Source organism: Gigantopelta aegis, chromosome 5, assembly GCF_016097555.1.
Source record: "Gigantopelta aegis isolate Gae_Host chromosome 5, Gae_host_genome, whole genome shotgun sequence".
In the NCBI taxonomy this organism is placed as follows: Eukaryota; Metazoa; Mollusca; class Gastropoda; order Neomphalida; family Peltospiridae; genus Gigantopelta; species Gigantopelta aegis.
The window spans coordinates 12920085-12934520 of NC_054703.1; the positions used below are offsets into that span (position 1 = coordinate 12920085).

At 37.0% G+C, this 14436-nt stretch overlaps 1 protein-coding gene across 2 annotated transcripts in view; it reads right to left on the reverse strand.

Moving 5' to 3' along the window:
• Positions 1–3407: 3407 nt before the first annotated feature.
• The window catches only part of LOC121373275 (selenocysteine insertion sequence-binding protein 2-like), a 75256-nt gene continuing 64227 nt past the window's right edge, over positions 3408–14436 (reverse strand). For both annotated transcript variants that reach the window (XM_041499796.1, XM_041499795.1), the window contains 5 exons: positions 14021–14228; positions 12343–12448; positions 11645–11759; positions 8105–8259; positions 3408–6555 (listed from right to left, as the gene is read on the reverse strand). In XM_041499796.1, coding sequence (XP_041355730.1) covers positions 5431–6555; positions 8105–8259; positions 11645–11759; positions 12343–12448; positions 14021–14228 — 1709 coding nt within the window. In that variant the 3' untranslated portion in view covers positions 3408–5430. The remainder of the gene's footprint in view (positions 6556–8104; positions 8260–11644; positions 11760–12342; positions 12449–14020; positions 14229–14436) is intronic.

Genomic DNA, 14436 nt, shown 5'->3' on the forward strand with positions numbered 1-14436 from the left:
TTTCATAATTGTGTAGCGCTCTCTGAAACTGTAGTCTAGACTTCACGATTAATAGACTTTCAGAAGGAGCAGGTAACTAATCTCCCAACTGACTAAAGTTCATAGCCGCAGTGTAGTCCTGCTGTTGTCAAACATTAAAGTAGTAACCTATGAGGCAAGCATATTATTTAATATTACGCAATATACAGATTATAAAAGCATAGACACGTCTGGCTATATAGTGTATCAAACATCTGGTAATTCTGACAGATGTGAAAAAGAAAAGAAAAGAGTTTGTTTTGTTTAAGGACACCACTAAAGCACATCGGCTTTTCGATGTCTCCAGATGTGAAAGACTAGCTTTAAGACATTGCTTTGCTTAAAGAGACACTTTAGTTTTGAAACATTACCTCACTATTAGAGCCATTTTTATTCACTTAAATTAGACGTCACTTACATTTTATTATTTAGAATATCCATTTTCGTATATCCAAAGTGTTTTTGGTCATCAGGTGAAGGTTTTTTTTCTTTTTTTTTCTTGGTAATATCCATAAGCATACAGGCTCCCCCCCCCCCCCCCCCCCCCCCCGTCTCGTATGCTCACGGTCTACACGTCTGAGAAGTAATGCTAATCAAGCCAATCTCCAGTCTATTTTTATACAGTATTTCCCCGATAAAACATCACAGACTTTAGTTCACTCTACAGAGTTTATAGAATTTTGGTAAAATCCACTAGCCATTGAATCAGTGATTAAAAAAATTTACTAGCCACGATTAAAAATTCACTAGCCCTACTTTTCTTTAAGTTAATGGCAGTTTACTAAATAACAGTTATAATCAGATATGCCACCTAACATGGGAGATACAGCTTTAAAACACTAACATTGGGGGGTTGGGGCAGGATATTCATATTCACCAAATAGACAACTGCAACATTTGACCACAAAAAAAAATAATCGTTAGCCGTCGGGCATAGCAATAGTAGATATTTACTAGCCCAACACTGAACAACTAGCAAGGTACACGTGCATATGTAGAAGTTTATACATTAAATTAGATCGATGAATAGCAAAGAAGCATTGTAAGACGGCTGGCTGCTTAATACAGAATATATGCAATACAGGGCTCGAACTTAAGAATTTTTGTCGCCTACAGCAATATTTTAAAAACATTGCCATGGATGAAACTGTTCGACAAGGTGTTTTTTTTGAAAATGATATTTAAAGCACATTGATGTCAGACATATGGTTAAGGACCACACAGCTATTGAGAGAGTAAACCCGCTGATCTTTTATATGCACCCAGGGTTTCTGCGAGGGTAAAACGGGTATGGCGCCATACCCAAAATGTTTAGCAGATGTTTTGTTTTTTTATAAGTTAACCTTTTGACAAAATTAATTACCCTAATTAGTGTATTATTTTCTTAACCCTAACCCTAAACGTAACCCATTCTCTTTTTTGGGGAGGCTCCCATACCCTCTGTTGACTGTGGTTGCATTCAGTTCCACAGCGCTATACCCAAACATTTCTTTCTGGCAAAAACACTGGCACCATCTCAGACAGTACAGCACATACCACGGCCTTTGTTACACCAGGTGTGGAGCACTGGCTGGAACGAGAAATAACCCAATGGGACTGGGTGCTGGAAATAAAGACAGCAATGCTTACTGGGATAATGTGTGAAAAATTATGACCTCCGAGATGTATTTTAGAGAATTATGGAATTATAATTTATATACAGTCGAACCTGGTCTAACGGCCACCTGTCCTTAACGGTCACCTGACTATAAGGCCACTATAAATCCCTCCCAATGCATTTCCTTCATTTGACCTGTACATCATGGTCACCTGTCCATAACGGCCAGCGGTCACTCTTTTTAACCCAAAATCACAGGTTGAACCTGCTATAACGGTCACAAGATGATCGTCGTTAAGACGGTTTTTGGTTTATTTTTTGTCCCTGGTTATGTCTTTACTTTTTCAATCATCTCAAAAATTATTTCATTCATTCATTTCAACTTATTTTCGTGCTTATATCCAATTACGGTTCAAGCACGCTGTCCTGGTCACACACCTCAGCTATCTGGGCTGTATGTCCAGGACAGTGGGTTAATTGTTAGTTTGTTAGTGGTTAGTGAGAGAGAAGAGGGTGTAGTGGCCTTACACCTACACATTGACACCTACCAATTGAGCCCTTAAGAACTCGCTCCGAGTTGGAGCCGGTACTGGGCTGCGAACCCTGTACCTATCAGCCTGTAGTCCGATGGCTTAACCACTGCGCCACCGAGGCCGGTCAAAAATTATAAATTAAATGTGTTTATATGGCCATGTCTGTAGCTTTGGGTTTATTTTCCGTCAAAGTAAAGTTCCATTGTAATTTTTTGATCGTAATTGAAAAACAAACGGGCACTCAATAACTTCCGTGACTGATGGTGTAATTCGATTGGTTCTCAGCATCCTCACTGAACAGTAGACGACTTCTCATTGGCTGTACATGATGTCATCTGTATGTACGGTCACTCTATTGAGTCTCAACAAACAAAACAAATGAGGTGTTATGTTAAGTGTCTGATTGTTTCTAGTCAGACATGATTGGTAAATAAACATGAACTGCTGAAGGCGGCGGTCATTAAAGATGCCCGTGTTAGGATTATTTAATGACTCTTATTCAGCTGTAATCAACGGTCCTACTCTACTGAAGGATTTAGCGGTGACATGAAACAAACAAATGAGTTAAACATACCACATGGGTAATAAACCTTCAACTAAACAAAATATCTTCTGCAAGTCAGTGTCAGTGTTTGCGAAATGTATTAACGAATACGTTTGCATGCAAAATGCCACCGAAAAATCGTACTGCTTTAACGTTAGAATAGAGAATCGACGTTATTAACAACTCTGAGAAAGGCAATTTAAGTGCGCGAAATATCAACGATCATTTTTGGTGTAGGACGTTCTCAGATTTTCTGGCTGATTTTGACAATCTTTCAGCCGAAAGAAAAGGCAGAAGAAAGCAACAGGCAATGATGACATAAACAAGCTAGTGTGGGAATAGTTTTAAAATGCGACAGTTGTGATATATTTTAATATATGGGTTCTAATTTTGAACCTGTATATAAGGGTCACCTGTCTATAACGGCCACTTTTGTCATGTCCCTTGGGTGGCCGTTATATACAGGTTTGACTTTATAAGAATCATGAATTAAATAGCAGGTAATCGTGTGGTTTTAGCAGGTAAAGTTTAAATTAACTCTTTTTTTTAACAACATCACTAGAGAACTAGAGCACATTAATTTATTAATCATCGGCTATTGGATGTGAAACATTTAGTAATTTTGATAGTTTTAGAGAGAAAACCCGCTCCATTTTGTTCAATTAGTAGCAAGGGATCTTTTATATGCAGCATCCCATAGACAGGATAGCACATACCATGGCCTTTGATGTACCAGTTGTGGTGCACTGACTGGAACGAGAAATAGCCCAATGAGCCGACCGACGGGGATCGATCCCAGACTGACCGCACATCAAGGAAGCGCTTTACCACTGAGGTACGTCATAACTTTCAACTTAAAAAATAGACTGCTTTTTTATTTGGGGGCAGGATGTAAAAGATCCCTTGCTGCATTAGAAAAAATGTAGCGGGTTTATTCTGAAGACTGTATGTCAGAACTACCCAATTTTTGACATCCAGCAGCCCATGATTCATAGATCAATGTGCTCTAGTGGTGTCATGATTAAACAAACCAAACTTTCTTTCTTTGCTTTTTCATTTTCACAAGCCACTATTTGAAGCCCTGTCATGTATTGTACATGTATTTATAATGCGAAACTGAAAATCCAAAACCATTCCAGTTATTGTGCTATAGAGACAGCTCAACTTGAGAAAAATTAACCATATGTATAAATGAGCCATGTTTTGATTTCTTTCTTTCTCTAGAATACATTTAATTCCATTTTCGGTACCTGTGTTACGTTTGTAACCAACAAGAGCATGTAACCTGAACAACTAGTCTCATCTTAAGTTTAGCCTTGAATGAATATTTCATTTTTTTTTAAATTGTAAAAAGCGAAGAATACAATGACAAAACAGAACAACCATGAAATGAAAAGCTTTCCACATATCACATCTTTCACCATTTCAATCACATTGCAGTATAATATATAATATCTATAATATATAATATCTATATATATATATATATATATATATATATATATATATATATATATATATACATACATATATATATATATATATATATAAAATGAAACCTAAAAATGGGACTGGTTTTCTCAACCATATTAAATACAAGACATTGAATTTATGCTTCCACAGACTAAATTTTCACAGCAGCTTATGTTAATAATCATTTTGTTTCAGTATTTATTTTGTAACATAAATATAAAAGTACTGATTGAAAAACATATATGTACTAGGTGTACTTTCTATGTCACAGAGAAATTAATCACTAACAACTTCTTTTGACATCTGATTGAGCAAAAACATCTTTTAATATTCCTTCTTCCCTCTGTTTTCCCGAAGGGGTGATGGTATTCATGTTTTAGTGCATGTTACTTCTATATTCCATACTTATATATGTATGCCTTCAAACAGATACAAGTCCCCTCCACCACAGTTGTTTTCTACAAGTTTTAAATCTGGTTTTACATTCAGTATTCTCTTGAAAATAACCATCGTTTTGGTCTGTGAAAAGTACATATTTCTATTCCATGAAGGAGTCAAGTTTTAATCCATGAAAGAATGAACTTTTAATCCATGAAAGAACTTTTAATCCATGAAAGAATGAAGTTTTTAATCCATGAAAGAATGATGTTTACAATCCACAAATAAATATAATTTTCAATCCACAAAAGAATCAAGTTTTCAAACTATGATGAAATCAAATATCTAATCCATAAAGGAATCAAATTTTAAATCCACAGAGAAATCAAGTTTTTAATGCACGCAGGAATCGGGTTTTTAATCCATGAATGAATCAAATTTTAACCCACAAAGGAATCAAGTTTTTAATCCACGAAGGAATCAAGTTTTTAATCCACGAAGGAATCAAGTTTTCACTTCTTGAAAGAATCACATTTTTAATGTGTGAAGAAAACCAAGTCTTCAGTCCATAAAAAAGAACTAGGTTTTGTCTTGACGAGAAATTGGTTTTCAGTTTCAAGTAAACGAAGTTTTCAGTCCATGCAGAGAACTATGTGTTCAGTTTGTAAAGAGCATTAGGTTTTCATCAGTATGCAAACAGAACTAGGTTTTCAGACCATGAAAAGAAACTGGTTTTCATCACTTTTACAAAATGAATCTGGTTTCCAATTGCTGGTTAAGACAGACACACACTTATTGTCTTATCACCCACACACACACACAGGCTATAATACGTGTTGGAAAGCTGTCAGATGAAGATAAATAAACTACTCTACAACAAAACATCTTTAACTGATCACAGCGTTTCTCTTTCTGTCCTGCACTGTCGTGGTCGCCGCACCCTCTCCGCCGCCATTTAGCGACACACGCGTCTCGGAAACACTGATGACCTCGACCTCACTCTCCGATCCGGTACAAGCGGCTACATCCGACGTCGTCGACGATGACTCCTCCTCTGCCTCCTCCGCTGCCGACACCTCCTCCAACCCCCCCAGACAGTTTGGCGATTGGTCGACCCAGCTCTGTATTCGGTCCTTGTTGTCCATCAGTTTTATTCTATGCTGGGTGGGCGTTCCCGTCGGGCTGTCACTCAATTTCGTGATGTCCGTCTTGGGCCGGTCGCTATGGTGATCGGCCATCATGGTGGAGCTCCCGTCCCCGACGGTTCGCGACGAGTGGGTGGACATCACCTCGCTGCTGTCGAGTGTGCGGCCGGAATGCTGCGAGAGAATCTCGGTCCCTGGTTCGTAGTTGACGTTGTGAATCGAATCTATGTGAGGCAGATCTTCAACCGTGTCTGATACATGCTGAGAATCCGTGCTCTCGCTTTCTGTATCTTCATCAGCATCCTCCTCCTCATCATCATCATCGACATCATTGCCATCTTCCAAATTCTCATCATCATCGTCATCATCATCATCATCATCATCACAGCTGCTGTCCACGTTATTAATGATCACCGGCTTCACTGACGGCATTACCATTTCTTTGACATCTTCCGGCGGAGCCGTTACAACATCGTTACAATCTTCGTCATCTGCTTCGTTGCCGTCGTCGATCTCGTGCACAGCCGATGGAATGCTGGCTGCTCTCATCCCATTCTCCAACATCGGCGATCGGCTCGGCTTGTCCGACTTTTCGTCTTTGATGATCTCGTAACCCTTGCTGTCGGTCTCGGGCTCCGAGTGGGGGTAGTTTTCACTGATGGGCTCCGAGAGAACGGAACTCGCGAAGGATATCGCGCTGCAGCCGGATGGGGTTCGCGAGTGGCCCATGTGTGCGAACAGGTTCGGGAACGATGACGGCGGGACGCGGTGTTGGTGCTCTTCCAGTTCTTTGCGTATCGATTGAACCATTTCCGTGTACGCTTCACGTGCCTTTTCAGTAAGGTCGAAAAGCTTACGGAATGTTTCCTGAAAAAAAAAAAAATGATAAAATTCAAAATATACATATTAAATTCCAAAATTTAAACAAAAAGCCCAGTTAATTTGTTTTATTTATTAAAATAAATGTTTGTGAAATTAAAAATATTAAGTAATTAAATTTAAATGTTTCTCAAAATCAGAACTTGAATGTATATTAAAATCAACATTCATCAATCAAAAAGAAGAAGAAATGTATATTACAGCATTTTAAAATCTGAATAAAAACTTTTATTAGTACAGTACTTTATCAAACAAAAAAACGTCAATAGCAATTTTAGACAAAGTTGTTTAACATTCTGAAAATGGAAATATTGTGCACTAAAATTGATTATGTTTAGAGATAATGTCATAATGCCATCATTCAAATATTGATGTCATATTCATTCAAAAAGTAATTGTTGACTCGAATTGTAGTTAACTGTGAAGACCGGCGTCGTGGTTAGGCCATCGGTCTACAGGCTGGTATGTACTGGGTTCGAATCACAGTCGAGGCATGTGATTTTTAATCCAGATACCGACTCCAAACCCTGAGTGAGTGCTCCGCAAGGCTCAATGGGTAGGTGTAAACCACTTGCACCGACCAGTGATCCATAACTGGTTCAACAAAGGCCATGGTTTGTGCTATCCTGGCTGTGGGAAGCGCAAATAAAAGATCCCTTGCTGCTAATCGGAAGGGTTTCCTCTCAAAATCTTTGTGGTCCTTAACCATATGTCTGACGCCATATAACTGTAAATAAAATGTGTTGAGTGCGTCGTTAAATAAAACATTTCTTTCTTTTTTTTAACTGTGAAGTTTACAAAAACACATTAAGCTTGAGCTTATATGATAAAAATATTTTTTTTTAAAGTTTGTTTTGTTTAATGACACCATTGGAGCACACTGATTAATTAATCATCGGCTATTGGATGTCAAACATTTGGTAAGTTTGACAATAGTCTTAGAGAGGAAACCCGCTACATTTTCCCATTAGTAGCAAGGGCTCTTTTATATGCACTATACCATAAACAGGATAGCACATACCACAATCGATCCTATACTGACCATGCATCCAGTATATGCTTTACCACTAGGCTACATCCCACCCCTTTGAATGGCTCGTAGTCATCAGAGGAAACCCGCTACATTTTTCCTAATGAAGCAAGGGATATTTTATATGCACTTTCCCAGACATGAAAGCACATACCATGGCCTTTGTCCAGTTGTGGTGCTGATCTACATGTAAATCCCACCCCGAAAGGAAAGGAAATGTTTTATTTAACGACGCACTCAACACATTTTATTTATGGTTATATGGCATCAGATATATGGTTAAGTACCACACAGTTATTGAGAGAGGAAACCCGCTGTCGCCCCTTCATGAGCTACTCTTTTCAATTAGCAGCAAGGGATATTTTATATGCACCATCCCACAGACAGCATAGCACATACCACGGCCTTATTTACGGTTATTTGGTGTCGGGAATCCCGCCCCGATAACATTATATGATAACTAAGATTATTACCAGTGTGGGAGAAAAACAAACGGCTCCACTTTACCTCGCATCCCTCGTAGTTGAAGATTCCGCACACACTGACGGGCACCAGCTTGGCGCAGGCACGGCCCAGCGCTCGGCGACCCAGCGCAAACACAAACGGAACGTTCTGCTCCTGACAATAGTTCAGAATGTTATTCAGGGCATCGTCTAGCCCACCTGAAACAAAAAATCCAGAATGTAATTACTGACACCTCAGCACATTATTTAATATTATACCAGATTCAAATTTGGCTAGAAGTACATAGGCAAGAGTTCATTTTGTTTATTAAAGGCACTGTTTAGTCCACCTAAAAAAAAAAGCACACTGTTTAATATTATACCAGGTTCAAAAATGACAGGGAGCACACAGCCAAAGTTTGTTTTGATTATTAAGGGCACTGTCTAGACCACCTGAAAAAATAAAAACAACTAATTATTAACACCCCAGCACATTGTTTAATATTTTTCTAGGTTCATAACTAACAGGGAACACACAGCAAAAAAGTTTGGTTTGTTTAACGATACCACTATAGCACATCCATATATTAATCATCGACTATTGGATGTCAAACATTTGGTAATTTTTTTTTTTTTTTTTTTTTTTTAATGAGTTTATTGCCCCCAGATCAGTTGACAGTGTCAAGGTTGGGGAGCCTTGAATCATTACCTTACAAAAACACATGTATATATTCATACACATACACATACACATACATATATGTACATTCATACATCGCATATTATGAAAGTTAATTTCAATATAGAGAATATATTAAATTAAAATTTATTAATCAATTACATTAATACATTAAATAATTATATTAAAATATACTTTTTTCCCCATTATTGTTAAATAGATAACTAAAGAAATCATTTTAAATTGCAATGTTTAAAATGTTGATGTTTTTACAATGTTTTTATACACTACTGAAACAACTTCTAGTTACATACATTTGAATTTGTTTAAAAACAATACATAAATATGAATACAATAATGGTTTTGATCTGAGGGGGACAGGGGAGAGAGAATGAACAGATGAAATGAATGGGGAAAAAAAGAAGAAAGATAAACAGAAACTAAAAAAGAGAGACAGAAGCATGTATTATTTACTCGTATTGTAGATTAAGATTGGTTTTCTGGTTCTACTGAAGTTTTCGTATATCCATGCAAGCCCAGATTTTCCTTTAGGTTAACAAAATGTGCAGTTATGAGATTGAAGAAAGTAGTATCAATTAATTCTCCGATTTTCATGATGACATTTCTGCTCATATCAGTTACAATGTAGATTAATGGTGGGGTTTTTTTTGTTTTAAAAAAAAATATATTTATTGTCCCAGATATTAATATATTGATAATGTCAGGGTTGGGGCCCTGAAATCATTATCTAACAATAGATACATAAATATAAAGTGCATTCAATAAAATTACTAGTTAATTCAAACAGTCAAATTTGGAGCACAAAATTAATGACAGACTAAATATATAATAAAAAAGAAATTAAACAGATAGACAGAGAGAAAAGAAGAAAAGAAAAATCCATATTTCCAAATATAGAAAACAAACGTTATTGGCTTTTAGGTTACAAAAAACCCACCACCAACAGTATGTGTCTTATATTGGAGTTATTTTTAACTATTAAGGCTAAGTTTAATTTTCTAGACATCTTTGCCAAGGTGCCCAGTTTTCATCAAACTCTTTATGTGAACAGTTTTTATAGAGTATGTATTTCTCTATTTGTAATTTATCTGTAATTACATTTTTAATTCCAGTTATATGAAGTATATTCTTTTGAAGTTTTGTTCTATATATATAATGCTTTACATTGACAATAAGCCAATTCACAAATTTATGATTTGTATGTATGCTGCCGAATAGAACCATACTTTTATCAAGCTGAATATATTCGTCGTTTTGCTGTAACTATTGTTCTATAGTTTTCCAAAGTTCACTGACTTTAGGGCAATCATAAAACAAGTGTTGCAATGTTTCTGGTTGCTGATTACAAAAGTTACAAGTATTGGAAGCAATATACTTTATTTTATATAAAAACAAATTTGTTGGTATAATCCTATGTAAAATTTGGTACTGAAACCATAGTAGAGTTGGGTCTTTCAAAATCATAAATGGAAGACTATAATACTTTGCCCATTTTGAAGTAGGAAAATAGCATCCTTCACGAGAATATTTCAATTGTGATGTAGGAACTACAGTAGCATTATTCAGTACTTTATATATTTCTCTACTTCCCGATTTGTTTTTCGCAAGAAGCTTTATTTTCGAAGGAAATACTGGATGTTTAGGCACTTCATATGTTTGTTTATTTAAATTTGCTTTGTTTCGTATAAATAATTTGATTGCACATATTAAAGATGCATATTTAAAAAAAATTGATAGTATATTATATTTTGCATTAAAAGTGTTATAATCCATAAACTGCCCTTGGCTATCTAGTAAATCATATAAAAATATAATGCCTTTTTCAATGAAATTCTTATATAATATAGTTTTTCTGTCTATTAGTATATTGCTATTATTCCAAATGTTCAAACTTAGAATTTCTTCTTCATTTTGAAATGTTAATTTTTGTTGAAATAAGATGCAACTATTTAATACATCCTTCCAAAACATATTTTTAATTTTCTTTATCCTAAGCTGAATTAAAAAATCACCTTGTATAACTAAGTCTCTGGTTGTTAAACCTGTTATAGACTGAAAAATATTTACCAATTTAGAATTTGGCCCAAACAGTCTTTTTATCCAAGTCAGTTTTAACGCTGTAGAGAAATGTATAATATCTATCATTTTAAGCCCACCTTTTTCATACTCTTGCACTAGTATTGTTCTTTTTATCCGACATTTGGCAATTTTGACGAACAGTCCCAGAGAGGAAATCTGCTACATTTTTGCATTAGTACCAAGGATTATTATTTTTTTTAAAATAACAGAATACAATATTTTGCTTCCTATTTTAAAACCTACAGCATCCATGGTGTATTTGTTTGTTTTGTTTAACAACACCACTAGAACACATTGATTTATAAATCATGGGCTATTAGATGTCAAACGTTTGGTAATTTTTACATATAGTCTTAGAGAGGAAACCCGCTATATTTTTCCATCAGTAGCAAGGGCTCTTTTATATGCACTATCCCATAAACAGGATAGCACATACCACAATCGATCATAGTCTGACCATGCATCAGGCAAGCACTTTACCACTAGGCTACATCCCACCCTTTTGAATGGCATTAAGTGTTATGACACAAGCACCTCAATGGCTGTAAAGAGAAATAGCCCACTGGGTCCACCGACAAGGATCGATCCCAGACCGACGGCGGATTAAGCAAGCACTTTACCACTGGGCTACCTTCAGTGGTGTGAGTATTAAACACAAGTTGTTACCCTTTGAATGTCATTCGATGGTTTGACCCAAGCACCTATCAATGGCTGTAACGACAAATAGCCCAATGTGTCCACCGACAGGGATTGATCCCAGACCAACCGCGCATCTTTACCACTGAGTTATCCTCAGTGTAACGAGTATTAAACACAAGTTGTTACCCTTTGACTGAATCTTCTCCAGGTTGGGCGAGATGATGACGCACTTTATCTTCTTCAACTTCAAGTGTTTTGTTACTTCTCTCAGTCCAAGAACAATTCGACGCTTTAACTTTGCCTGTTTAGAAAAAAAAAAAAAAAAAAAAATTATAATAAGAAATATCTTCTTCAACTTTGTTTCATTACTTCTCAGTCACAGAACAATTCTAGGCTTTAACTTCGCCTGTTGAGAAAAACAAAAAACTGTTACAATGATTAAACCAAGGGAGGTAACTAATAACAAATATCTTCTTCAACTTCAAGTGTTTCGTTACTTATCTCAATCCTAGAACAATTCTACGCTTTAACTAAGCATTCCGAGAGTACTTTCAAAACAATGCATGTCCACTACAGGGCGCAACAATTTTTTTTATGAACTGATGTCTAGATGAAAGAAAACAAGTTCAAGAGCCATAACTCATAAAAAATGGACAAATCCACAGGAAAATCAAACATGATAATGTAACTCTACATTATAACCCCACATGTATACAGAAAATTTAGCTCAATATCAGTTGTGCGGGAAAAAAAAGTCTGAAAAAATCTATGCAGTACTGACCAACCGACCAGACCAACCGACAAAACTACAGTCCAGTCCAGTTGGACCAGTAGTGAACTAATAAGCTAGACCAATTAAAAACAGGTTACAACAAAATGTATACTTTAGCTGGATCTTTGTGGAACATCCGATCTTGAAACCGAACCAGCTCTTGCAGTAAACTTGTGGCACATGTATCAATTTCTTTATCCAGTACCTGATTGCAGTATCTGAAAAAAACAGAAATAAAAAAGAATTTAGAAAATAAGACACAATATAATCTGATGCCTGTATTATGAGTAATCTTTAAGAAATAATTTCTCGTTCCAGCCAATGCACCACGACTGGTATATCAAAGGCTGTGGTATGTTCTAATCTTTATGTGGGACAGTGCATATAAAAGATCTCTTGCTGCATTACGAAAGATGTAGCGGGTTTCCTCTGATGACTACGTATCAGAATTACCAAATGTTTGACATCCAATAGCCGATGATTGATTAATCAATGTGCTCTAGAGGTGTCGTTAAACAAAACAAACTTTAAACTGACGACTACGAGTCGTAATTACCAAATGTTTGACATCCAATAGCCGATGATTGATTAATCAATGTGCTCTTGAGGTGTCGTTAAACAAAACAAACTTTAAACTGACGACTACGAGTCGTAATTACCAAATGTTTGACATCCAATAGCCGATGACTGATTAATCAATGTGCTCTAGAGGTGTCGTTAAACAAAACAAACTTTAAACTGACGACTACGAGTCGTAATTACCAAATGTTTGACATCCAATAGCCGATGATTGATTAATCAATGTGCTCTAGAGGTGTCGTTAAACAAAACAAACTTTAAACTGACGACTACGAGTCGTAATTACCAAATGTTTGACATCCAATAGCCGATGATTGATTAATCAATGTGCTCTAGAGGTGTCGTTAAACAAAAGAAACTTTACTTTACTTTAAGAAATAAAAGTTTTACTTGATAATGCACTCAACACATTTTAATTATGGTCATGTGAGAGATAGATGTTGACAGATATATGTTGAAAAAATAAAGAGAAAAAAACATGCCTACACACCATGGGTATTCTCTTGAATTAGTAGCAAGGGATGTTTTTTTCATATGCACCATCCCACAGACAGGATCGTACATACCACAGCCTTTGATACACCAGTCGTGGTGCACCGGCTGCAACAAGAAATAGCCTAATGAGCCCACCAACGGGGATCGATCCATCACTGACCGTGTTTCAAGAGAGTACTTTACCATTGGGATACATCCCGCCCTTTGTTGTCGTGGAATCACCGACTGTGAATCTTCAACACATGCTAAAACAAGCTAGGGAATCACTATATCTACGTACCTGCGGAATCTTCAACACATGCTAAAACAAGCTAGGGAAATCACTATATCTACGTACCTGCGGAATCGCTGACCGAATCTTCAACAGAGTGGGGTCAACAAGCTAGGGAAAAACTATATCTACGTACCTGCGGAATCGCTGACCGAATCTTCAACAGAGTGGGGTCAACAAGCTAGGGAAATCACTATATCTACGTACCTGCGGAATCGCTGACCGAATCTTCAACAGAGTGGGGTCAACAAGCTAGGGAAATCACTATATCTACGTACCTGCGGAATCGCTGACCAAATCTTCAACAGCGTGGGGTCAACAAGCTAGGGAAATCACTATTCATTATATATACGTACTCGCTGAATCACCGACTGTGAATCTTTCAACAGGGCGGGGTTCAGGTGCAAAAACAAGCTAGGGAAATCACCATTCACTATATACGTACTCGCGAAATCGCCGACTGTGAATCTTCAACAGGGCGGGGTTCACGTGCTCCTTCCCGCTGGCGATCGGACTGTTCATCTCCGAGCTGAGCGGGCTGGCGCCTGGCGACAGCGGACTCATGCTAATCGGAGAATTCTGGCTGATCGGCGACAGGTCAGCACTAGTGGACTGGCCGGTGTTCATTTCTATGGAGCTCTTCGAACTGATGCCTAGACACAAAGAAAACAACTAAACATGAAACACCGGTGTCCATCTCTATGGAGCTCTTTTAACTGATGCCTAGATCAAAGAAAACAACTAAATATGAAACACCGGTGTCCATCTCTGTGGAGCTCTTTGAACTGATGCCTAGACACAAAGAAAACAACTAAATATGAAACACCGGTGTCCATCTCTATGGAGCTCTTTTAACTGATG